We start from the raw sequence: 25613 nt of genomic DNA on the forward strand, positions 1-25613 counted from the left end.
TGACAGCAGCAGAGACGCTTGCTCATAAGGCAGGTTCATGACAGGAAAGGCAGGTGCAAAGAACAGGACCTTGGACAGAGCACCATAGAAGGGGCCAGCTGGTGCTAGAAAAGCTGGTGCCTCAGGTGAGTGAAGAGGCATTCTAAAGGGTGGTTGGCCTTGCCCTGCTATTGGCCTTCCCTTCCCTGAGAAGCTGGCTTGGCTCAAGTTCCATTGTCCAATCTGCAGCCATTGGTTCCTTTCACAGAGATGGGAAACCCGTGACCCTCCAGATGTTCATGGAGGAGAGGGTTATCGATGGCTACTAGCCATTATGGCTAAGCCAAGCCACCACAGTTGGAGGCAACAATGCCCCTGAATATCAGTCGCTGGAAAACAAAGGAAGGCAGAGTGCTCTTGCACTCATGTCCCGCTTGCGAGCTTCCCACAGGTTGGCCATTGTGAGAATTTGATATCAGAAGGGTCTGGAAACTAAGCCTTCTGAGGACCACTTGAAGGAGCTGGGTATGTTTACCCTGGGAAAGAGGAGACAGAGAGGAGATATGATAGCCACCTTCAAATATCTCAAGGGTTGTCTCGTGGAAGGTGGGGCAAACTTGTTTTCTCTTGCTCTGGACTCGAAACAATGGCTTCAAGTTACAAGAACTAGAGATTCTGACTAAACACCAGGAAGAACTTTCTGATGGTAAGAGTTGTTCAGCAATGGAACAGACTCCCTCAGGGGGTCGTGGAACTCTCCTTCCTTGGAGGTTTTTAAGCAGAGGTTGGATGGTCATCTGCCATGGAAGCTTTAGTTGAGATTCCTGCATTGCAGGGGGTTGGACTAGATGACCCTTGGGGTCCCTTCCAACTCTACAATTCTGATTCTGTCTCTCAGAGGGCCATTGGCCTGATCCAGCTACAGAGCTCTTCCTAGGTTCTTATGTTGTCCTTATGATGTTGGGCTCCAAAACCCAGCCTGCATAGGCCATGATCAGGAATGTTGGGAGTTGTTGTCCAACAATATCTGGAGGGTCCCACCCCAGTGTGGTGTACTCATCAGAGTGCTGAGCTCAGACTTGGGAGACCAGGATTCAAATCCCTATTGAGCCGTGAAGTTTACTGGGTGACCTTGGACCAGTCACCATCTCTCAGCCTCACCTACCCCACAAGGTTGTTGGGATACAAGTGTAACAACAACAACAGCAGTAGACCCAAAGAACCAAATATTAGATGTATGCAGCATCCAAAGACTATCTCATTATAGTGCAGGGCTGCCACCATTCTGCATCCTCATGAACTAAGCTGAGTACAAAGTTGGCAGGTGCTCCACTGCCAGCAGACCCAAATTGTGGTAGGTCCTGGAGGTGGGTCAACACAGAAAGGCCCCACTGAGGACAGCCTACCAAAGCGCCACCAAATATCTGGAATGGTCCTAAGCTCCACAGTGGTACCTTGGTTCCTGAACAGCTTGGCTCCTGAACAAATCGGCTCCCAGATGCTGCAAACCCGGAAGTGAGTGTTCTAGTTTGCGAATGTTTTTTGGAAGCTGAAGGTCCAACTCAGCTTCCGCAGCTTCTGATTGAGTGCTGGAAGCTCCTGCAGCCAATCAGAAGCCGTGCCTTGGTTTTCAAACCATTTCGGGAGTCGAACAGACTCCCAGAATGGATTAAGTTTGGGAACCAAGGCTACATATGTCCTGATTAAATTGCTATGGCCGACTCAGGCAAATTGCTATGGCCGACTCAGAAATACATATTTCTGTGAAATTATGTATTTCTTGCCTGATGCTATACTTTATTATACTTGATATTCTGATTTACTAGGAGGGGGGCAAAGCAGAATATTTGATCACACACTTTTGCCTTCAAATTTGAAGTGCAGGAAAATGAAAATGCTAATGAAGCATATATGCTTGGAACGAATCTTTGCAAGCTTCTTATCTCTAAAACAAAGTAATAAGACCATTTTTATTGGGGGGGACGCCCTTCGCATTGCATAATGCAATCAAATCTTCTAAAGCTGTACAGTGCAGAACGGATTGAAGATATGACATTTTATTATGGTGCTTTCTTACGTCTGACAGGGAGTGTCTGTAGCAGCAAGAACAGTCTGATTTGGAGAAAAGCTGTTTCCTGGTGTGACAGTATTTTTTAAGTAATTAAAATAAAGCTTCTATGTTTTCCACGTTATTTGAAACTGGTAGGCTGTGCATGTGACTGCTGTGATTTGCAAAATAATGTCAATTTAAAAAAACAGCCGCCATGGTGGGGGCTGGATGCGGGCAGTGGAAATGTTGGGCATTTGCTGGGGATGCAAGACTAGCAGGTGGGGGCCCCTGAACCAAGAGCACCCACATTTTCAATATGCACAGAAGGCACAAGAAGGTCAGAAACTGTGTGTCAGGAGCTGCACTGAGCTGCCCAAGAACAGGAGGACAGTGTAGATTTAGAACAGTGGTTTGCGGAAGGACATAGTTCAGAGACTGCAGAGTGGAAAAGCTGGGAAATACTGGGAGAGGAACAGCAGGAAGAAGGAATACCGGGGAATTGACAGCTGACAGACCCAGTGTCTTTGGAAAGCATTCCTGAGCGCCCTCTCCCAGGACCAGACAGGCATTGAGGGTAGTGGAACAGAAAGCTCAGAGGCAGAAAGCCCAAGTCAGGGATGATGTTGGATAAGAGAGACGGAGGGGGTTAGGCTTTACTCAGAGCAATGCCATTATTCAATAGGGATTACATTCCTTTCTCTCTCTCTGTGACTACTGAATAAATTACATGGTAAGGACTCTTCTTGTTTACCTGCTTTTTTGGCTGCCACCGGGAGAGGGATAGGATTCCCTGAACCTTGAGACTGTGAGAAAAATTTCTGTTTGCACCTTCCCATCCTCTTCCAGGTAAAAGGGGCCCACGGAGAGTCCTTTGACATGATGCTCATATTCCACCTCCACTGTCGTGGGCAGTATAACTAGGAAAACCCATTCCTGAGGAACACAAGTAGGAAGAGTCATGTTGCCTTCAGGTGCTGCTTGTGAGCTTCCCATAGCCAACTGGTTGGCCACTATGAGAACAGGATGCTGGACCAAATGGGCATCTGGCCTGATCCAGCAGAGCCTTTCCTATGTTGTTATTGCCCTTGAGTCCTGCTTGAGTCCCTTCATGGATCACTGCCTTGCCGTGGCGAAGGGGCTTGAAGAACTCAGAGAAGCTATGAACTATGCCGAGCAGGGCACCCAAGATGAACAGGTCGTAGTGGAGAGTTTTGACCAAACGTGATCCACCTGGAGGAGGAACCGGCAAGCCACTCCAGTATCCCTGCCAAGAAAACTCCATGGACAAAGACAACAGGCATATAAAAGATATGACGCTGGAAGATGAGCCCCTCAGGTCGGGAGGCATCCAACATGCTACTGGGGAAGAGCGGAGGGCAAGTACAAGTAGATCCAGAGCTGATGAAGCGGCTGTGCCAAAGCCGAAAGGACGCTCAGTTGCGGATATGCCTGGAAGCGAAAGGAAAGTCCAATGCTGTAAAGAAAAATATTGCATAGGAACCTGGAATGTAAGAACCATGAACCTGGGTAAGTTGGAGGTGGTCAAAAATGAGATGGCAAGAATAAATATTGACATCCTGGGCATCAGTGAACTAAAATGGACGGGAATGGGTGAATTCAGTTCGGATGACCATCATATCTACTACTGTGGGCAAGAAACCCGTAAAAGAAATGGAGTGGCCCTCATAGTCAACAAAAGAGTGGCGAAAGCTGTACAGGGATGCAATCTCAAAAATGATAGAATGATCTCGATACGAATCCAAGGCAGACCTTTTAACATCACAGTAATCCAAGTTTATGCACCAACTACTTGTGCTGAAGAAACTGAAATTGACCAATTCTATGAAGACTTACAAGACCTTATAGAAGTGACACCAAAGAAGGATGTTCTTCTCATTATAGGGGATTGGAATGCTAAAGTAGGGAGTCAAGAGATAAAAGGAACAACTGGCAAGTTTGGCCTTGGAGATCAAAACAAAGCAGGGCAAAGGCTAATAGAGTTCTGTCAAGAGAACAAGCTGGTCATCACAAACACGCTTTTCCAACAACACAAGAGACGACTCTACACATGGACATCACCAGATGGGCAGCATCGAAATCAGATTGATTATATTCTCTGCAGCCAAAGATGGAGAAGCTCTATACAGTCAGCAAAAACAAGACCTGGAGCTGACTGTGGCTCAGATCATCAGCTTCTTATAGCAAAATTCAAACTTAAACTGAAGAAAGTAGGAAAAACCACTGGGCCGGTAAGATACAATCTAAGTCAAATCCCTTATGAATACACAGTGGAAGTGAGGAACAGGTTTAAGGATTTAGATTTGGTAGACAGAATGCCTGAAGAACTGTGGATGGAGGCTCGTAACATTATACAGGAGGCAGCAACGAAAACCATCCCATTGAAAAGGAAATGCAAGAAAGCAAAGTGGCTGTCCAATGAGGCCTTACAAATAGCGGGGGAGAGAAGGCAAGCAAAATGCGAGGGAGATGGTGAAAGATACAGGAAATTGAATGCAGATTTCCAAAGAATAGCAAGGAGAGACAAGAAGACCTTCTTAAACGAGCAATGCAAAGAAATAGAGGAACGCAATAGAATGGGAAGAACCAGAGATCTGTTCAAGAAAATTGGAGATATGAAAGGAACATTTCGTACAAAGATTTCCATAATAAAGGACAAAAGTGGAAAGGACCTAACAGAAGCAGAAGACATCAAGAAGAGGTGGCAAGAATACACAGAGGAATTATACCAGAAAGAAATGGATGTCTCGTATACCCCAGGTAGTGTGGTTGCTGACCTTGAGCCAGACATCCTGGAAAGTGAAGTCAAATGGGCCTTAGAAAGCACTGCAAATAACAAGGCCAGTGGAAGTGATGGTATTCCAGCTGAACTATTTAAAATTTTAAAAGATGATGCTGTTAAGGTGCTACACTCAATATTCCAGCAAGTTTGGAAAACTCAGCAGTGGCCAGAAGATTGGAGAAGATCAGTCTACATCCCAATCCCAAAGAAGGGCAGTGCCAAAGAATGCTCCAACTACCGCACAATTGCACTCATTTCACACGCTAGCAAGGTTATGCTTAAAATTCTACAAGGAAGGCTCAAGCAGTATGTGGACCAAGAACTCCCAGAAGTGCAAGCTGGATTTAGAAGAGGCAGAGGAACCAGAGACCAAATTGCAAACATGCGCTGGATTATGGAAAAAGCTAGAGAGTTCCAGAAAGACATCTATTTTTTTTTTAATATAATTTTTTATTAAGTTTATAAAATACAGAATCCAACTTCCAATTACAAATTTCCATAGATCTAGTGGACTTCCCCCATCTTCCGAACCCTGCATTCTCTGTACATTCAAAACATCAGCAGAAAGACATCTACTTCTGCTTCATTGACTATGCAAAAGCCTTTGACTGTGTTGACCACGGCAAACTATGGCAAGTTCTTAAAGACATGGGAGTGCCAGATCACCTCATCTGTCTCCTGAGAAATCTCTATGTGGGACAAGAAGCTACAGTTAGAACTGGATATGGAACAACTGATTGGTTCAAAATTGGGAAAGGAGTACGACAAGGCTGTATTTTGTCTCCCTGCTTATTTAACTTATATGCAGAATTCATCATGCGAAAGGCTGGGCTGGATGAATCCCTAGCCGGAATTAAGATTGCCGGAAGAAATATCAACAACCTCAGATATGCAGATGACACAACCTTGATGGCAGAAAGTGAGGAGGAATTAAAGAACCTTTTAATGAGGGTGAAAGAGGAGAGCGCAAAATATGGTCTGAAGCTCAACATCAAAAAAACGAAGATCATGGCCACTGGTCCCATCACCTCCTGGCAAATAGAAGGGGAAGAAATGGAGGTAGTGAGAGATTTTACTTTCTTAGGCTCAATGATCACTGCAGATGGTGACAGCAGCCACGAAATTAAAAGACGCCTGCTTCTTGGGAGAAGGGCAATGACAGGCCTAGACAGCATCTTGAGAAGTAGAGACATCACCTTGCCAACAAAGGTTCGTATAGTTAAAGCTATGGTTTTCCCAGTAGTGATGTATGGAAGTGAGAGCTGGACCATAAAGAAGGCTGATCGCCGAAGAATTGATGCTTTTGAATTATGGTGCTGGAGGAGACTCTTGAGAGTCCCATGGACTGCAAGAAGATCAAACCTCTCCATACTGAAGGAAATCAACCCTGAGTGCTCACTGGAAGGACAGATTGTGAAGCTGAGACTCCAGTACTTTGGCCACCTCATGAGAAGAGAAGACTCCCTGGAGAAGACCCTGATGTTGGGAAAGATGGAGGGCACAAAGAGAAGGGGACGGCAGAGGACGAGATGGTTGGATAGTGTTTTCGAGGTTACCAGCATGAGTTTGACCAAACTGCGGGAGGCAGTGGAGGACAGAGGTGCCTGGCGTTCTCTGGTCCATGGGGTCACGAAGAGTCGGACACGACTAAACGACTAAACAACAACAACCTGCTTGTGGGCTTCCTGGAGGAGGTGTTTAGTTGGTAAGCAGGAGATGGGGCTAGATGAACCTCAGTTAAATTTTTCGAAGCAGAACAGTTAGGACCAGAGGTGGCAGCTTGTGAGGGTGATGGGTGTGTTGCGTGTGTGAGCTTTGCGCCTCCCTAAGTCGGGCAGAAACTTCCCAGGCTTTGGGAAAGGTGCTAGAACCCTGGTGCCTCCTTGTCAAAACCGAAAGGGCTTTGGGAAGGTGGCAGGAGGGCTCTTGGACCTTGTTGCAAGCAAAAATCCACATCTCTCCACAAGGGGAGCAGTTGGCTACTCTAAATCCTCCTCCTTCCAGCACCATCCTGGGCTCATTCTTTGTTCTCTAATACAGACAGACCTCCTAGTTCTTGGGGAGGGAGTGTCCCCCACACTCTCTAATGACATTTCTGCTGACTGTTCCCTCTCTTCTGTTTCTCTTTCCATTATCTCGTAACTCGGTAACTCCTGCCTAAGCTGTTCAGTGTCTGTGTCTCTCTCTGTTCCTGAAACCGCTGGAAACAGGGAGGGCGAATCTTCCCCCTCCTCTTTCTCCACTTCAAAGAGGAGCTGATCTGCCTGAGAAAGCATTCCCCAATCATCTGATTCATACAGTTTCCTGGCAGGATGCTAGATCCCTGGTGCCTCCTTTCCAAAGCTGAAAGGGCTTTGGGAAGGTGGTGGAAAGGCTCTTGGGCCCTGTTGGAGCATCATGCCACCCTCGCTAAGCCAGGCAGAAGGCTCCCAGGCTTTGTGAAAGAGGCACCAGACTTTAATACTCTATTGTTTACCAGGAACCTTTAGTGGAAAAGCCTAGACCCACCAGTCCTCTGATGGCACACCACTGACGGACCTTTCTTCTGATCTAACATGCCTCTTCCTGCATTCTTAAGCTGTGGTTTCATGTCAAGCAGTGTCACATGTGAAACTGCAGCACGACTCATTCCGGAGAGATGACTGTCGAATTCTGGTAGATTCTGGAAGTCTCTGTAGACCCCGCAGCAACAAAGTTGACCTTTTGGCTAACAACTTTTTTCGCCTTGCTAAGCAAAAGTGCGAAATATGCTCTGAAGTGGAAAGAACGGCCTGTCAAGCCACACTCAAGCAAGCTAACTTTAGTATATTATAGCCAGCAAGCATATTAATAGAAAGCTGCATAGATTTTTTTCTGCATGGCTAGATAGATAGATATATTTTTACAGTTCTTTGGTTGAAAGAAATGTACTTTGGGCCATGTATGCAATGAACTCTCACATAATTGGGAATGGCTTTCAGATCAATAGGCACCAATTCTATTGAAGCATCCGGAGATTTATATTCACTATACTCACTTGGTTATTAAAAAAAACATTTCATTAAACAGAATTTTAAAAATAGCCCCCCAATACAGGATTTTCAATAACATTACATCCAGGAAATTAAAACGTAGTAATTTTCATTTGGTGCAAGAGATACAAATTAAATGCATTATCTCTATCACCGCACCCTTTCTGTATTTCTGAGGCAGCTAGCAACATGTGTCCTTGCATGTCATCACTATATGCAAATAAAATTAAGGGTTTTTGTGCCTTGCAGGGGTCTAATACAATCTGTGATCCCCCTTCCCAAGTGTGCAATAGTCCAAACATTTTTATGCCAAGCTCTAGCTCTTCCAAGGAATTTCATCTCTGAATTACTGATTGTCATGCTGCCACCAACAAACAAGATCAATATAATAATAATTTATAATAATAATAACAATAATTTATAATTTACCTTACTTTTCCATCTATAAGACGCCCCCATGTATAAGACGCACCCTATTTTGGGGGACTCAGATTTAAGAAAATGGGAGGAGGGATGGCACAGAGTTGTGAGCTATTTGGGGGGGGGTGCCGAAAATTGCTCAGCCACAAGTGTCCAAAAATCTTCCTCTCATCTGTCCCCAGAAGCTGCCAATCACCCGCCCAATTGCCACAGCATCAGCCAATCAACACCGGCCATTGACGCAGCAACTAATAACACGCCCAATAGTTGCTGACATCCGCAGCAGCAACAAATCAAATGTCCACCCTATGCACTATCCAGGGATAAGACGATCTCCACTTTTTAGCATAATTTTTAAAGAAAAAAACCTAGTCTTATACACGGAAAAGTTTCCCCAGCCACTCTGGGCGGCTTCCAACAAAATATTAAAAATACAGTTCTTTACATTCAATATTATGGTTTGATCTCTCAAATATTGATAAGGAAAACAATTCCAGAGTTAAGGCATGGATGTTGCCGAATGCACTGCAATGGCCACTTCCCGGCCACTTCTTTTAATGAGAGGGTTGCCCATGAGTACTATAAAGGTCAAATGTCTAAGGCCCTGGAGAGGAGAGGTATTGCTGGGTCTACATATGGAAGATCATATAATCATAGAATCATAGAAACATAGAGTTGGAAGAGACCACAAGGGCCATCGAGTCCAACCCCCTGCCAAGCAGGAAACACCATCAGAGCACTCCTGACATATGGTTGTCAAGCCTCTGCTTAAAGACCTCCAAAGAAGGAGACTCCACCACACTCCTTGGCAGCAAATTCCACTGTCAAACAGCTCTTACTGTCAGGAAGTTCTTCCTAATGTTTAGGTGGAATCTTCTTTCTTGTAGTTTGGATCCATTGCTCCGTGTCCGCTTCTCTGGAGCAGCAGAAAACAACCTTTCTCCCTCCTCTATGTGACATCCTTTTATATATTTGAACTTGGCTATCATATCACCCCTTAACCTCCTCTTCTCCAGGCTAAACATGCCCAGCTCCCTTAGCCGTTCCTCATAAGGCATCATTTCCAGGCCTTTGACCATTTTGGTTGCCCTCCTCTGGACACGTTCCAGTTTGTCAGTGTCCTTCTTGAACTGTGGTGCCCAGAACTGGACACAGTCCTCCAGGTGAGGTCTGACCAGAGCAGATGCAAATGTTATTCTGTGCATGATTCCTTGGCACTACTATAAATCATCCAATTTTGGTGAATCTTCTATTTATGCTCTCTTACGGTGACCGATGCATGCAAATTGTTTCTTTTGTAGATTTTCTATGTTTTGGTGAAAGCGATTTACACCCTTGGACACAGTGCGTCTCTCATTGCTCTGACTACAGGAAGTATAATTCTTTGCCTTTTTAGGTAAGTATACCTAAAAATCGGGATGGGGTAGTAAGCTGTTTATTAACCTACAATCCCCTCTCCACTTACCTACAGTAAGCCCTGCTGAATATACGGTTGCAGGTCTAGTCCCACTGAAATCTATGTGACGAAATTATGACTAACATAGTCTGAATCCAACCCATAGCGATGCTTGAATAGCTGTCAAAACAAAGCAGCCAATTGTAGATGCTAATGAAATACAGAACCAGCATAAACAACTGCCATTAAAAACATTTTAATTAGTGTATTCTGTCATTGATTCGTTAAGAAATGACATTTGCAGGTTTTTCTTTAAGGCTGGGTATTCATTTTGCTAAGAGTAAGAAAAATAATATTCACTTGCTCTTCCGTTTTTGTATCCTTTCCCCATGTGTAGGAAACTTCACTGCACCAGGAACTATATACATTTGAATTTGTTCCTGTCTTTCATTCTAAAAGCAATCTCTGTCTTGGTCAAAGATGAGATCCTCTATTCTGGTAGTAACACAGTTCATTGCTCAGAGGATCAACCATCCTGGGTAAGAAAACAAATTGCTATAACTTGAAGCGTTTTTATCATTCCTGTGCTGTGTTTTGGGGCGTGTAAGAGAGCATTAGGGATATGGGTGGCATTGTGGGTTAAACCACAGAGCCTAGGACTTGCCGATCAGAAGGTCGGCGGTTCAAATCCCCGTGACGGGGTGAGCTCCCATTGCTCTGTCCCTGCTCCTGCCAACCTAGAAGTTCGAAAGCACGTCTAAGTGCAAGTAGATAAATAGGTACCATTCCGACGGGAAGGTAAACGGCGTTTCCGTGCGCTGCTCTGGTTCGCCAGAAGCGGCTTAGTCATGCTAGCCACATGACCCGGAAGCTGTACGCCAGCTCCCTCGGCCAATAAAGCAAGATGAGCGCCGCAACCCCAGAGTCGGTCATGACTGAACCTAATGGTCAGGGGTCCCTTTACCTTTTTAAGAGAGCATTATATTGGTCGCAGACAGGTTGCATTGTTGGGAGGGAGCTGGGCCCCCTTCATGTAGAGGGGGCAGAAGAAGCACAGCACAGCTTCAGTAGTCAACTCCGAGAGAGGGGGAGAGAGAGAGAGAGAGAGAGAGAGAGAGAGAGAGAGAGAGAGAGAGAGGAGGAACCACCACACTCAGCCTCCTCCTGACAGTACAACGTTGCACATGACGTCATGGGCACATGACATCACACATATGCAACACGTGCATGATGTCATGTGTGTGTGACACACGATGGGCCCCCTCAGTCTTGGGTGCAAGTCAACACCTCCGCTGATGTGGCTTCAGGGTGGTTAGGATGGGGCTTCAGGGTGGGGAAAGTGTGGCCTTTCAGGTGTTGTTGGATTTCAACTCCCATCAGCCTCAGCCAGCATGGCCAGTAGTCAGGAGGGTTGGAAGTTGTCCAACAACATCTGCAAATCCAGAAGTTCCCTATCTTCATCCTAAGTGAAGAAATGAATTGGCAATAGTAGATGAGTTGGTAAAGAGAACCAATCAGAATTCAAAACACAAACATCCGGGTCATATATCCACACCATACATGCAGTGAGGCTGACCAGTGAAGGAACAGGGCAGGATTCCAGCAAGCCTATCAGAGGTAATGTAATGTGAGACCCAAAGGAAAGAGGCATTGATTGCTTTAAAAAGCAGCATGATTTGGATTTAAGGCAGGGGGCCGGTCCACTGTCCCTCAGACCTTGTGGGGGGCTGGACTATATTTTGGGGGGGGGGGGTTAATGAACTCCTATGCCCCAGAAATAACCCTGAGATGCATTTTAAATAAAAGCACACATTCTACTCATGTAAAAACATCAGGCAGGCTCCACAAATAACCCAGAGGTGCATTTTAAATAAAAGGACACATTATACTCATGTAGAAACACGCTGATTCCCGGACCATCCGCGGACCAGATTTAGAAGGCGATTGGGCCAGATTCAGCCCCCGGGCCTTAGTTTGCCTACCCATGATCTAGGGGCACTTCCAAACTGTCATTCTTTTTGGATTCTTTTTGGATAGGGTTCAGTCACAAAGAAGCAAATTCAAGTTTGTGTAATTAAAGTTGACCTGGTGTTCTTGTGCAACTAAACCATTTTCACCCCCTAAAACACCATACTCAGGCCGTTGCCTTAGGGAAATTGCCTGAGCTCTCCATCTGAAAAATAAACCTGATATAATAATGACCTATCTCACAGGGTTTGGAAGGTCAAATAATTGCAAAGCACGTTCTGAATTCAACATTTTTAATAAATACACAGTGACAAAGGGTGAATTGGAGAGGGTATTCAATGGGTGGAAGATGAACGGTGACATTTGCTTCCGTGCTATTCATAAAAAAAGTTATTAATAGGATTCCATGTTGATGTAACATAATTAAGAGCTAAATCCTAAGTAAACTTGCCTGGGTGTAAATACAGTACAGAGGGACTTCTATCCATGCATAGAATTAGACTACAGATAAAGATAAGGGGCCACAAATCAGTGAAAAGGGCACATATTATGTACACCGAGAGCATCGAAGTCAGTTTGCAGCCCTGTTCTGCATATAACATTACAGGAAAAGATTGATGGACAGCTGCTGCGAATCAGTGTAGAAAATTGTGAGTTAAATGGACTAAAAATCTGACGTCTACTGTGCAAAACCGCAAATAAATATCTCCTTGCTTGGGGAATTTCCCCTTTCCTTACGTTAATATCTCCACTCTGTTCAACGTAGCCATGAAAACCAGGAAATTTGTAATGGTGGGAAACATGCACGAACCTTTACATGTCCCTTGAACGAACCTCCCTGAACCATTTTCTTTTGCCTTAATTAAATGCGATTGGCTGATAAACCTTCCACAGAGCTTCCCATATCGCTGACCGAGATGTCAGCATTACTTGTCACTTCAGAGGTTCAGGATCATGAATTTAGCAGGGAGACACAGGTTAAGTTTTCATTTCATTTCTCCCACCACCCATTTTTTCTGGCTAATTTAAGAAGGAATTTCAAGACAGCAAGTTTTGTCGCTGTAGTTAAACTGGTATAAATCAATATGCTGCAGTGTTGTCCAGGTGATGTAATATCTGCAGCAAAGAGTTGCTTCTGCTGACCCCGGTTTAGTTACATAAGAGCTAGGAAGAGCTTTCAGTCGCTCGTTATGCATTCCACAGGGCTATTTTTGCTTCTGGCACAGCTTCTATAGAATAAACTAGCTTTAAAAAGTGACAGGAGCCTCTTCCCTAAACCAAATTACTTCTGGTTAACTGGTGGTCCTGATTATTACCTCCCTGCCCCAGATTAACCTCGACGGTGGTGGCATTTTTATTCCTGGAATATTTTGCCCTGAAATGAAAAGGCGATATTTAGGACGAAGGAATAACACAAGGTATAAAGAGAGAGAGAGGGGGAAGCAGGATGGTTTTTAGGAGACAAGACAAATCCCAAATGTTTCACTAGGGAAGCAAGCCTTGAGAAACACTTGGCATTTGTTTCCATTCACTTCTAAAACTTATAATTTGACCAGAATCCAAACAATAGAAAGAGGCCCTTTCAGGCGACCAACAGGCAAGTTCATGGAAGGGGAAGTCCCTCATGTCAGAGCTTGTATCTATCAAAGAAAGATTTTTAACAAAGGAAGCCATTTACTGTGTTCAAGCAATTTATTTATCCAAACGTTTCATCCTTGGTTTGTAACTTTCCAGGTCGGCTGCAAGGGTAGCTTGGTAATTTTCCAGTACTGTGTAATGGCCAACTTTTATTGGCTCTTAGTTGAAGGACTTTATCTCCACATCCTCATGGTCATATTCTCTCCTAACAGACACTTCGCCTTATATCTCCTTATTGGATGGGGTAAGAAGATTGACACAACCTTCTTTTCTTCTCTCTTTGCCTCTACTGTGTAAAAACGGGGTCTTTGTATCTTAGCTCCTAGGTCTGGCCTCCAGAACTTGAGATCCAGCAACATGGACACACACGGCATACATTGTGGCTGCTTGACTCCCTCACCCCCATCTCTCTTTCTGAGCTTCCAAACAAGCAGCAAAAATGGAGATGCAACCAGCTCCTGCTGGTGGTTGATGAGATGCATTTGGCTGGGTGGTGGGAGTCACATGTTGTGCAGGCCTGACCTAGATACCGTACCTTTCAGTGTATAAGATGCCCCCATGTATAAGATGCCCCTATTTTGTGGGACTCGAATTGAAGTAAATGGGGGGAGATGACACACTTGTTGAGGTGTTTGTGTGAAGGATTTCCCAGAGTTGTTGAGCTTTTTGGGAAGGGGGGATTACCCAGGGTTGCTGAGCTTTTTTTAGGGGGGATTGCCGAAAATTGCTCACCTGCACACCTATGTTCCATCACCAGCAGAAGTTGCCAATTGCCCGCCCAACTGCCGCAGTGTCAGCAAATCAACACCACCCATTGACACAGCAATCAACAGCACGCACACAATAGCTGCTGACAGCCATGGCAGCAGCCAATCAAACGTCCTCCCTATGCACTATCCATGTATAAGACGACAACCACTTTTTGGCATGATTTTTAAAGAAAAAAACATAGTCTTATACACCAAAAAGTACGGTATTCATATTGTTTGGTTGGTGGACCCAGAACTCTTGAAGTTTATGTATGTGTGTATGTGTAAAGCCTAAAACCCCTGGAGGAGAGGTCCAGCATTCCTGGGAAGGAGGGAATCCTGAGACAAGCTTATCCATTCATTCACTGAATTTGTATAGCCACCCCATAACATGAATTCAATCAATACAGCAACTGAAATGCAAGATATAACAGGGTTTATCCACACTTCCTCTCGTCCCGTTGCTTTGCCCCCCAGGGAAATTGTTCTTTGGTGCACAGTTGGAGCAAATGGCAATTCAGGTTTTCTCCGGGATGACCTTTGCTCTGATTTAGCATGGATTTAGGGTTCTCCCTGGGAAAAGAGCAGGGCAAGGGGAGAACTGCTTGGACTCCTTATAGACAGCATGGGTCAAGTGGAAAACTGCTCAGACCGATGCGTTGTAGAAATGGGAAAAGCAGAAGTGTGGACAAGCCCACAGTAAAGTGTATAAACTAAAAGCACAATTACCATATTTTTTGCTCTATAGGACGCACCCAACCCTAGGACGCACCTTGTTTTAGAGGGGGAGAAGAAGAAAAAAAAATTCTCCCCCTCTCTGTGCAGCGCCCCTTCAGTGAAGCGGCAGGAGAAATGGAGCCCTTTCCATTTCTCCTCCCACTTACCTGAAGGGGCGCCGCGCCTTTGCTGAAGGGGCACCTACCCTTCAGCGAAAGGAACCCAAAGCCTCTGGAGCGTGGCGGGAGCACTCCCACTGTGCTTCGGAGGCTTCGTGTTGCTATTGCTGAAGCCAAGGAGCCTGCATTCGCTCCATAAGACGCACACACATTTCCCCTTAATTTCTGGAGGGGAAAATGTGCGTCTTAAAGAGCGAAAAATACAGTAGACAGGTGGCAGCACTATGCACAGTGAATCGCTATTCTGGAGCCAGATAGTATGAGGGAGCTGTAGCTTCATGTTGGGCTTCCTGCAGACAAAGCATTTATTCCAAGCTCGGTCTCTGGCATCTCCAGTTAAATGGGGTTTAGGTAGCAAGGCTGAGAAGGGCCTTAGCCTAAGACCTTACTTCTGATTGTTTCAACACCACAAATGTGGCGGTGGCAGCAGTCTCTCCCTCTCCTCTGCCACATGTTTAGCTACTTTAAACGTTTAACTATATTTAACACTACCTAGCAATTAGTTCTTGCACCCTGGGATATTTTTTGCATGTAATGCATTCTAATGTTGATGCATTGCGGAAGTGATCTATTTAATAATTCTCCTTTCCCTCCACTTCGTATTCCACTCTCAGGAATCCCCACAGTGTTCATCATCGCATGGATTGTGTCTAGAGTCTATTTGGAGGACACTGGGTAAGTTTAAAAAGGAAAGCAAACTTGATGCTTCCACGTTTTGTCGCCACGTGTCCTTTGGCAATTGTGCTATGTCCAATATTACCAATTCTTGGAATGTCAGAATTCTTTGAGGTGTCTATGAAACATTTCATGAGGCTCATTCCCGCTCCAGGGACAACGGGGAGTGACAGGTGATGAATTCATCATTTTAAAAATATTTTATATTGGCTGCTCCCTGCTACTGTATAGAGCAGACTTCCTCAACCATCCTGGGCATGGTCTGCTGGGAACTCTAGTTCAACAACATCTAGAGGAGACCAGATTGGACAGGGTGTAAGTGCTTGACATATGTAGTTCTGTGCTCAACAACAGAACGCGGGATTTGCAAGCAGGTTCAGTCCTGTGTGGTTCAGTCAAATGCTTCTTCACATATTTAACTTGGCTTAGAAGGCTTTAAAGGGGGATTCGACAACTTCAGGGGAGGCCAGGTCTTTCAGTGGCCAAAAGTAACAGCAGCTGTGGGGAATTTCTGCTCTGTTCTTGAGGAGCAACATCAAGAGAGGGGCTGTCACCTCTGTGCTCTGTTTGTTGGCTTCTCAGAAGCACACAGCTGGCCACTGTGTGAACTAACTCAAAACCACTTGGGTACCCAGAGTGGCACACATGCTGTGCACCTGGGGGCAGGGGGGAGCTGCCCGGGGGTGGAACGAGCTGCCCAGGGGGGCAATTGGCATGGTGATTGGCGCCCATTGGGAGCGATCAGTGCGGTGATCAGCACGGCTATTGGCGCCCATTGGGGCGGTGTGGCGATCCACTCGGGGGGATTTTGTCACACACACCCCGGGATGACACCCAGGACAGACTGCCCCTACCCCCCTTCCTACGCCCCTGACTCAAAGCACATGGTAAATTCATCTTTTAACAAAAGTTGCTCGCTTTGCTAATACAGTGGCTCACAGGCACCGGGTTGCTCCAAAAAGTGAAGGGGCCCAGTGTGCACATGTGACATCACACGTGAGCCATGTGATGTCACATGTGTCTCCCAACACTGCACAAGCCAGTGCATCCTTCCATTAGGTCGTGCTAGATGCTGCACAGGGAGGTGTGACCTCACTACTCTTGCAGGGGCTAAAGAGGGCACCCACTTGGGACCCCCAAACTGCCAGCAAGGAAACCCCACCCCACCCTCAAGCCCTGTAAAAGGGGTGGACTTGTCTGGCTTTCTATAGCTTCTCCTGTTATTGAGGACTCTACTACTGTGGCTGCCTCACTTCTGCCCATATCTCCATGATTCCAGCACTGAATTTGCAAGAGAAAATAGTGCCTGTTTTTGTTTTTTTAGGAGGTTTTGCCCTTTTCCAATTTGCTTGGCATTTTCAATGCAGCTTCTCAATTTATTTACCGGGATTAATATTTTTTTATTTTTTTCCCTTTTTTTCCCTCCCTTCTTCCCAATAGTTGCTGGGATACGAACGATCACAGCGTTCCTTGGTGGGTTATAAGATTACCCATCCTAATTTCAATTTTAGTAAGTAAATTCACATGGCATGTTAACGCTTCGGTTTCACACTGTGATTTTCAGCTCTGTAATTCTGTACGCGTGTGTCGATCTGAGCAAAGTGCGCTATCATATTTTAACGTATTGATTTTATTTATAACCTACTTTTCAGCTCAAGGATGATATGATCCATTAAGGCAGCTAATATAACATGTCCGTCAGAAAGAACTCCTGCTAGCACATTGAAATATGTTTTGGTTTTTTAAAATTCCCACAAAGTCCTAAAAACAACAGTGAAAAATGCAACAGCACCCCCCGCCCCACCAGACACAGTCTTCAAATACTTAGTGGACCAAAACAGCCCCTACCTGCTTTATAAAAGTTAAAATAGATGTAGCTAAATCAGCCTCCATTTGCAAGATCACCATTCATAGGGCTAACTATCCGGAACCAAAGCATTTTCTATGCCAGCTGATGATGCTTGCAATACTTATCCCATTACATCCTGCCAGAGCAATACCTTTTCAAATCCCCATCAAGGAATTTCATGTTTCAAAGGATTTTATTTTTTATTTGTAGGCATATTCATACATAGGTGTGTGTGTGTGTGTGTGTGTGTGTTTGCACGAGTGTGCCTGCACAATGCATTGCATTTTAATATAGATGTGTATAAATGCCCTCTAATGGTATGCTAAGCAATTTACAAAAAAATGTAAATAATCCCCCCCTCAATATATATATATATATATATATATATATTAAAAATAGAAGCACTGTAGCTCTAGGCTGTCCAGAAACCATCTGTGCTGACCCTGTAAACCCTGATGGGGCTTTTTTGTTTGTTTATTTGCTAATTAGGTCTTGGTGAACCCCAAGCTCTAATTAGCCTTGTTTATAAGTGACAGGCAAAAGGCACATTAATCGTGAATTATATGGATTCATTATACTCGATGTCAATTGTGGCAGCTCTCTTCTTGTCCCCAAAAGTATAATGAGAAGATAGGTAGGTATTATTATTATTATTTATTGAATTTATATACCGCCCTACACTAGGAGGTGTCAGGGATGGTTCACCGAGTAGCAAGGTAGAGTAAAATTGCAGTAGGCAGGACAGGAGTGAACAGACGGCAGGCTTGTCAGATGTACTTTGTTTTTTACTGGAACTCCCAAGATCTTTCAGCCCTTGAAATTCCCCACCTGCACCTCCAAAATGTACGCAAAAGTGGGAGGATAGTTGTAGCCTCTCTCTCTCTCTCTCTCACTCACTCACCCACACACACACACCTCTCTTTCAGCTGAGGTTATGCCTCCATTCATTTATGAGACAAAAATATCTCACTTCTGGATTAACGTCTATAGGACACAAGTAAATTATAATTCAGTCTCCCTGTTACTTTTCATTGGGTGGTGGTCAAATTTGCCAGAAGTCAAATGGCTGTAATTTGCCCTTTGGTAACACTGTCAAACCGAGCTGTTCGTTTCTGATGCCACTAATGGCTCTCACCATTAGCGTGTTGGAAACATCTCCCAATAACATTTTGGCCATGGAAGAATCCTTCTTGGCAAGCTCTGGGCATTCCGTGCCGTGTTTCTCTTCTTGGTCTTTTAAATTTGAGATGTCCTGTACCAGCCACGCTGTTCAGTACTTGGCACAGTGAAATTCCAACAAGCCCAAGAATTTGAGGCAAAGACTCAAACAGGTGAGAGACACATGATTAGGATTCAATAGATGTGATTCCTGCATTGCAGGGGTTGGAGTACATGAACCTCGGTGTACCTTCCAGCTCTGCAATTCTCTGATTCTCTGATTCTCTGTCCATATGCTGCCCTTTCCCCCCCCCCCACCCTGGTGCTCTCCAGAAGTTTTTGGCTACAGCTCCCATCAGCCCCTGATTGCATAGCCAATGGTCAGGTATGATGGAAGCTAAACATCTGGTGGGCACCAGATTGCAGAAGGCTGCCTTATATTCTCCTTCAGTGAAGGTGTTGTTTTAGACTAGCGAAAATCTGAACTGAGAACTACATAGGACTTTTTGCAGTCCTGCAGTTACAAATGACCTGCCTTTCAGTCCTAGAATCCTAGATTTGTATAGTTGACCCTGACGGTCATTTAGTCCAAAGCCCTGCAATGCAGGGATATGCAGGTGGCCCGTATGGGGATGGAACTCACAACCTTGAGATTATCAGCACTATGCTCTAACCAACTAAGCTGTGTCCTATCCTGCCTTTCAGCTACAACCCCCTAATGTGGCTTACGCTAAGCTTAGTGTTATGTAGGGCTTAGAGCAGGGGTCAGCAAACTTTTTCAGCAGGGGGCAGGTCCACTGTCCCTCAGACCTTGTGGGCGGCGGGACTATATTTTGAATTAAAAAAAAATGAACGAATTCCTATGCCCCAGAAATAACCCAGAGATGCATTTTAAATAAAAGCACATATTCTACTCATGTAAAAACATGCTGGTTCCTGGACCGCCTGCAGGCCAGATTTCAAAGGTGATTGGGCCTTTCTCAACCTGTGGGCCCCCAGATGTTGATGGACTAAAACTCCCATCACCCCTAGCTAGCAAGGCCAGACCTCAGAGATGATGGGAGTTGTAGTTCAACAACATCTGGGGACCCACAGGTTGAGAACCACTGGCTTAGAGTATCAGACTGGGGAGGTCCATATTCAAATCGTTGCTCAGCTACAAAGTTTACTAACTGACCATGGGCCAGAATTTTTAATCAAGTCCAGCCCTACTATTAGAGTGAAGCAGCTTCCTCATGCACCTTTTAATGTAGGGTATCATGAAAGGACTATAAATTGTTAGTTTTTCAGTTTACTCTTATTGAACTTTTACTGCCAGGGAGAGATGTGTGGATTTACTGGTGTGCATGCATGCTGTCTTCTAGGTGAATTTTGTACTTTTCATCAGCATTATAAGAATTCTACTGCAAAAGCTGAGATCGCCAGATGTTGGAGGCAATGACCAGTCCCAGTATAAGTAAGTGAAACTCCCCAGAAGTCCCTGTTGGGAAAATGGAAATTTAGGGGATCTCTGTTAAGCTCTGATTCATCCTTACTTTTTCGTGTGTTGGTTTGTTTGTTTTTTAGGAGACTTGCAAAATCGACATTGCTGCTTATACCACTGTTTGGAGTTCACTACATGTTGTTTGCGGTCTTTCCGATTCGCATTTCTAATAACTATCAGATCATTTTTGAGTTATGTCTGGGATCTTTTCAGGTAAGATATATCCCAGTGTTGTTGTTGTTTTTTAAACTGACATAGTTCATTATTTTTACTGAAAAAGTTTATCGTTATGTTTAACTTATTAATATTTCCCATTTACAGGGCCTGGTTGTTGCAGTCCTATATTGCTTTCTGAACAGCGAAGTAAGTTTTTTATTTAGTCTCTTGTGGTAATAACTAAGGAAGGGCTATAGCTTACAGGTGCAACCCACAACGTTCTAGTTCCTTGGGCTTTCAAGGCTTTGTGAGGGATCCAGGGCTGGTGTTAGCACCCAGCATTACTAGACAGTTCATGGCACCCCAGCAGGACCCCACTTCTCTGCTAATAAAGGTCTTCTACCCTCCCGCTCAGATCAGGCAGCTGAACCCCCAAGGTGGTTTTCCTGTGATAGAGGAGGTGCCATTTTAAGCCACGTTCACACCACACATACAAAACACTACAATACCACTTTAAACAGCCATGCCTTTCCTAAGGAATCCTGGGAAGTGTAGTTTGTTAAGTTGCAGTTTGTTAAGTGCGCTGAGAGTTGTTAGGCTACGATTACCAGCCCATCTTTGTAGGAAACTCTGGGAATTGTGAGGGGAATAGGGGTCTCCTAACAACTCTCACCACCCTTAACAAACAGAAGCTCCCGTAATTCTTGGGTGTGTGGAGGGGAGCCATGATTATTTAAAATGGTATCATAGTGCTTTTAAAAGATGGCGTGGCCTTCATTTCCCACAGTGCCCTGGAGCAATGCTGCATCAGGGGCATTTGGGGTAATTAATATGGCACCTCTGCTGCCACCCACCATGACGAACAGGTAAGCTTACCAGGTGTTGCCAGATAGAGAAGGGACCCTCGAACATTTGGATGGGTATGGGTGGGTGCAAATTTGGATTCAGCTTTGACCAGGGATACTTAGCAGCTCTGCTGTCTCTGGTTCAGAGGTATCCACTCTCAGCGTTGTATATCTGAAATATCTTCCCAAAAAGGAATTATTATGCAACCTTGCTGCATGTTAAAGCATCGTGTAGAAAAGAAAAGCATTGTTGACCTTTCCAAGCCCCCACCCCCAAATTGATGTAAGCTTTACTTATGAATGTGCACACCTAATACTCTGCGTGCTGATGCACTCTGTTTACATTTAGGTACAAGGCGAACTGAAAAGAAAATGGCGGAGTTGGTGTTTGAACCAAAGAATGGGCCGAGATTACAGACTTCACAGCTCTTCTATTTCTCGGAATGGCTCAGAAAGCATCTCCCAGTTGCATCGTAATTCAGCGACTCAGTTTTCCCTCCAAACGGAAACCACAGTGATATAAGCCACATGGGTGCCTGCAAAAGACTAAAGATTATAGGGCATATTGCTGCATTGTACAGCTCGGTCAGCGTGATAACATTTTATAACGTCTGTAGAGTTTTTACCCCGTTTTTGTCTACGTGTCAAAATGTGGGAATGGCCTAGTGCAGGTCGTGGTACCCTTTGTGTTTAGCCTTAGAACTTGTTTTCAGCTGTAGGATTTCTGTGTCCTTGGACCATAGGAAGTGGTGTGTTTTGATACATTTTTATTAGTTATCATTCTGACCCCTGCCAATTCCATGCTGAAAATAATTGGGATTTACTGGATTAAGAAAAAGAAAAGTTGTGCTGCCTCAGACCAATGTCCCTCTAGTTTAGCATCCATTTTTCCAACAGCTTTCAGCCAGATATCTCTAAAAAGATCACATCAAGACATGAAGGCAAGAGTCCTCTACCGTGGTTGCCCTCTAAAACTTGATAATTTTGGAGATGTACTTCCCCTGAACCGGGATGGTATATATAGGCATCATGAATGGCAGCCATTGGTAGCCTAATATTTCACAAATGTATCTAATCCTCTTTAAGGTCATCTAAGATGCTGACCATTGCCACACCTTGTGATATTGAGTTCCATAGATAAATTAGGTGAGGTCTGAAGAACTTCCTTTTGTCTGTGCTGAAGTTCCTGCCAGTCACTTTCAATTCATCACCCTGGCATCTGAATCATTCTCCCAGATGCCCACTAAACATATTGCTTGCTTGTCCATGTTCTTTCAGCAAACATTTGCATGAGGCCAAACATCGCCAGACTTAGGACCAGCTCTGTTACATAGATGTAGATCATGATATCAACCCACGTTGGCATGCAGGCCTCAGCCTGGTCCATAGTTTCAGAAGAAAGTGTTACTAGGCTTTGGTTCAAGGATGGGGAACCTTTGGCTCATGGACCTAATGAGGCCCCCCAGACCAACTCATTTGGCTCACTAGTCCCTTTTGGCCAAGCCATATCAGGTAAAGATATGGAGGCTTGCAGACACCACCCTGGAACTAATGAGCAGACGCTGCAAAATATAGCCCATAGTCTAATGGCACTTTTAAATCTGGTGAACTCTAAGAAGCCTAAGGGGGTGGAGGCTTGGGTAAGATGTCATACACAGACCTTTGCCGTGACTAGCAGAAGAAAAGAATTAAGGTTTTTGTAGGGGACACAGACACACACACAAACTGCAGAATTCAGCTTGCACGAACTTTGATTAATAGAACATCCTCGCTCTTATCACACACTGGCATATTTTCCCTCTGTTCCTACAGTTTGGCTGTGTCCTGGGTATTGATTGTTATGTTGCACTTTTAATTTGCAAATGGTTTCGCCATCATTATTGCATATGCTCTCTCAACAAGCCAGTGATGTCGGTCACTATTATTACTATTTTACAAATGGAAACTGCGGTTGGGAGCCAATGATTTGGCTCAGGGTTGTGCAATGAGTCTTAAGACAGAGATTGGAACTTGACAAAGGAGGAACGGTGAACCGCACGGAGACAGAAAAAAGACTGTATAGACTGAGGTATGTGGTACCTTATAAACCATGGGCAGGGAACCTTATTAGCTGAAGGGACACATTCCCTTCCAGGCAACCTAGAGCTATAAGTGGGTAGAGCCTGTTTCTTCACACATAACCTTTGTCTCAGTGTGGCTATTTATTTTTTTAGCTGGGCTATAAAACTCTTTGCCATCTTGGGAATTAGCTACTATATTGACTAAGAAGGCTCAAAAGGATGCTGCAATTTATACAGAGGTTTATCCAGTTCATAGCTGTCAACTTTCCCCCTTTTTAAAGGGAAATTCCCTTATTCCAAATAGGATTCCTCATAAGAAATTCACTTTCAAATCAGGCTGTGCCAACCTGGAACCCTCCAAATTTTTGGAGTACAACTCCTATCAGCACAAGCTGGCTGGGGCTGATGGGAGTTGTAGTCCAAAAACATCTGGAGGGCTCCAGGTTGGCAAAGAGTGATGTATTCAAATGCATCCCCTCTTCAGACCTTCAATTCCCCCATACAGGGTCCTTAATCATGAGGGGAGCCTCTGACCTTGTTGGGGAAAGTTATTGGACTTGTTTCTTCATCCTTCTTGGAATGAATGAGTGAATGAATGGATTTGCATTTGGAACAGTTGTACGTGGGATGAATGGCTGTCTTTTGAACACAGGGATGGGGAACCTGTGGCCCTCCAGATGTTGCAGCACAGCTGACCACTGCCTTTGCTCTTAGGAGCTGGAGTCCAGCTGGAGCGCCATGGCTTCCCCATTCCTGTGACGTTTCTCATTACATTCTCCAAATACTTGTTTTGTGACTTGCGTGTTTTCACATACACCGTTTCCAATACTAATTTATTGTATGCATTTTTATGTTACATCATCATATATGTCTTATGTTTTGCCTGTTGTTAAGGCTTCCCTTTTTGTCAGCTTGCTATTCAAATCTAATTTCAGCAGACAGAAAATGATGGTTTTATGTAGTGCTCTAGAGTGTTCAGAGCACTTCACCTAAATTATTTCATTTATCTTTGCGACAACCCTGGGCTTTGGGTCACTATTGGTATTCCCGTACTGCAGATGGGCGACTGAGGCTAAGAGATGCCACCAAGGCTGTCCATTGATTCACAGCTCAGTTTCTTAATAGTGCAATCCTGAGCGTGTTTACTTGGATGTAAGCCCCACTGACTCTGCATAAAGAGCAGCCTTAGACGCTACACCAGCTCTGTATGTGCAGAGTGACTTCATTTTATGTCCCGAACTCCCAAACATCTTGGAATAAAAAACATGGTTTCCAGATCAAATAGTGTGGGTAGCACAAGTCTTTTCGTGTAGTCAAAACTTGTCATGCTTTTGTGACTTCTTTAATGCAACAACTCTTCTAGCATACTTTGAATATCGTTCTATATACAGTATATAATTTTCTTTTCCAGTGTTTATGATATCTGCCAAGCGGTTTTCCATTCATGCTGATGTGCATTTGTAAAAAGTAAAAGAAGAGGTGGGGGGAGTGGGAGGGAACAAAACTTTCAACTATTGCTTAGGACACCTAGACCATAATGATGCAGATTGAAAAATAAAGCTTGAAGCAGAAGGCACCAGGCGAGTTACTTGCCCAGAGTCAGAGAACGGCACCATTTGGAGCAGGGGAAAGAGAAACGGACCAGGCTTGAATTATTCCTAGCATTAGAACACCTGGTTGCTTAAGGCTCACCACAATAAATAGCAATAACAATATATATATATTTAAATACTAGTCTGTCAAAAAAAGAATTTTAAAATATTTACCTAGAGCATCCAGGTAAATCTTTACCTAATCCCATCAGTTAACCAAAATTAATGTTCTTGACCAGCCACCAGTCTATATATGTTATAGGATCATGCACTAAAACTTTTCCTGGACTGTAGGGTGTAGTATTGATGTTCTGCTTATTATCCTCACTTACTTTTCACCCTTCTCTTCCCAGGCACGCTTAATGTCTGAGTTTTGTTGCCCTCCTCTTTTTCGTTGCCCCAAGCTTTCCTCACGAAAACCTGCTCTTTAAAGCTGAATAGGAGCAAAGGTCAAATTGGGGTTTCCACAGATGGATGTTTGCTCCGATTGAACTTCAAAGAATATGTTTTAACAAGGAAAGCTCTGGAGCCCCCCCCCCCAAGGCGCTGGAACACAGAACATTAAATTGTGGGCCGTGCCTGAAAAGGGCAGTGGAAAGGTACGTTTGGCTACACCCCCAGTAAAGTACAAGCATAATTGGATTCTGAAGGCCACATGGCTTAGTTCAGTTTCCATGTTCCTTCCATCGATGCTTCTGTGACTCAGAGCTAAGAAGAAGAGTTTGGATTTGATATCCCGCCTTTCACTCCCCTTAAGGAGTCTCAAAGCAGCTAACAATCTCCTTTCCCTTCCTTCTCCACAACAAACACTCTGTGAGGTGAGTGGGGCTGAGAGACTTCAGAAAAGCGTGACTATCCCAAGGTCACCCAGCAGCTGCATGTGGAGGA

The 25613-nt window shown here is 44.5% G+C and overlaps 1 protein-coding gene across 1 annotated transcript in view; it reads left to right on the top strand.

The window, feature by feature from the left end:
- VIPR2 (vasoactive intestinal peptide receptor 2) overlaps positions 1–23371 on the top strand; it is a 54460-nt gene extending 31089 nt beyond the window's left edge. The window contains exons 5-13 of the mRNA XM_081882586.1: positions 9562–9656; positions 10054–10195; positions 13359–13506; positions 15522–15582; positions 17023–17092; positions 19954–20045; positions 20156–20285; positions 20394–20435; positions 21423–23371. Coding sequence (XP_081738712.1) covers positions 9562–9656; positions 10054–10195; positions 13359–13506; positions 15522–15582; positions 17023–17092; positions 19954–20045; positions 20156–20285; positions 20394–20435; positions 21423–21596 — 954 coding nt within the window. The 3' untranslated portion in view covers positions 21597–23371. The remainder of the gene's footprint in view (positions 1–9561; positions 9657–10053; positions 10196–13358; positions 13507–15521; positions 15583–17022; positions 17093–19953; positions 20046–20155; positions 20286–20393; positions 20436–21422) is intronic.
- Positions 23372–25613: the final 2242 nt, after the last annotated feature.

Source organism: Podarcis melisellensis (assembly GCF_964234715.1).
Source record: "Podarcis melisellensis genome assembly, chromosome: 12".
NCBI lineage: Eukaryota > Metazoa > Chordata > Lepidosauria > Squamata > Lacertidae > Podarcis > Podarcis melisellensis.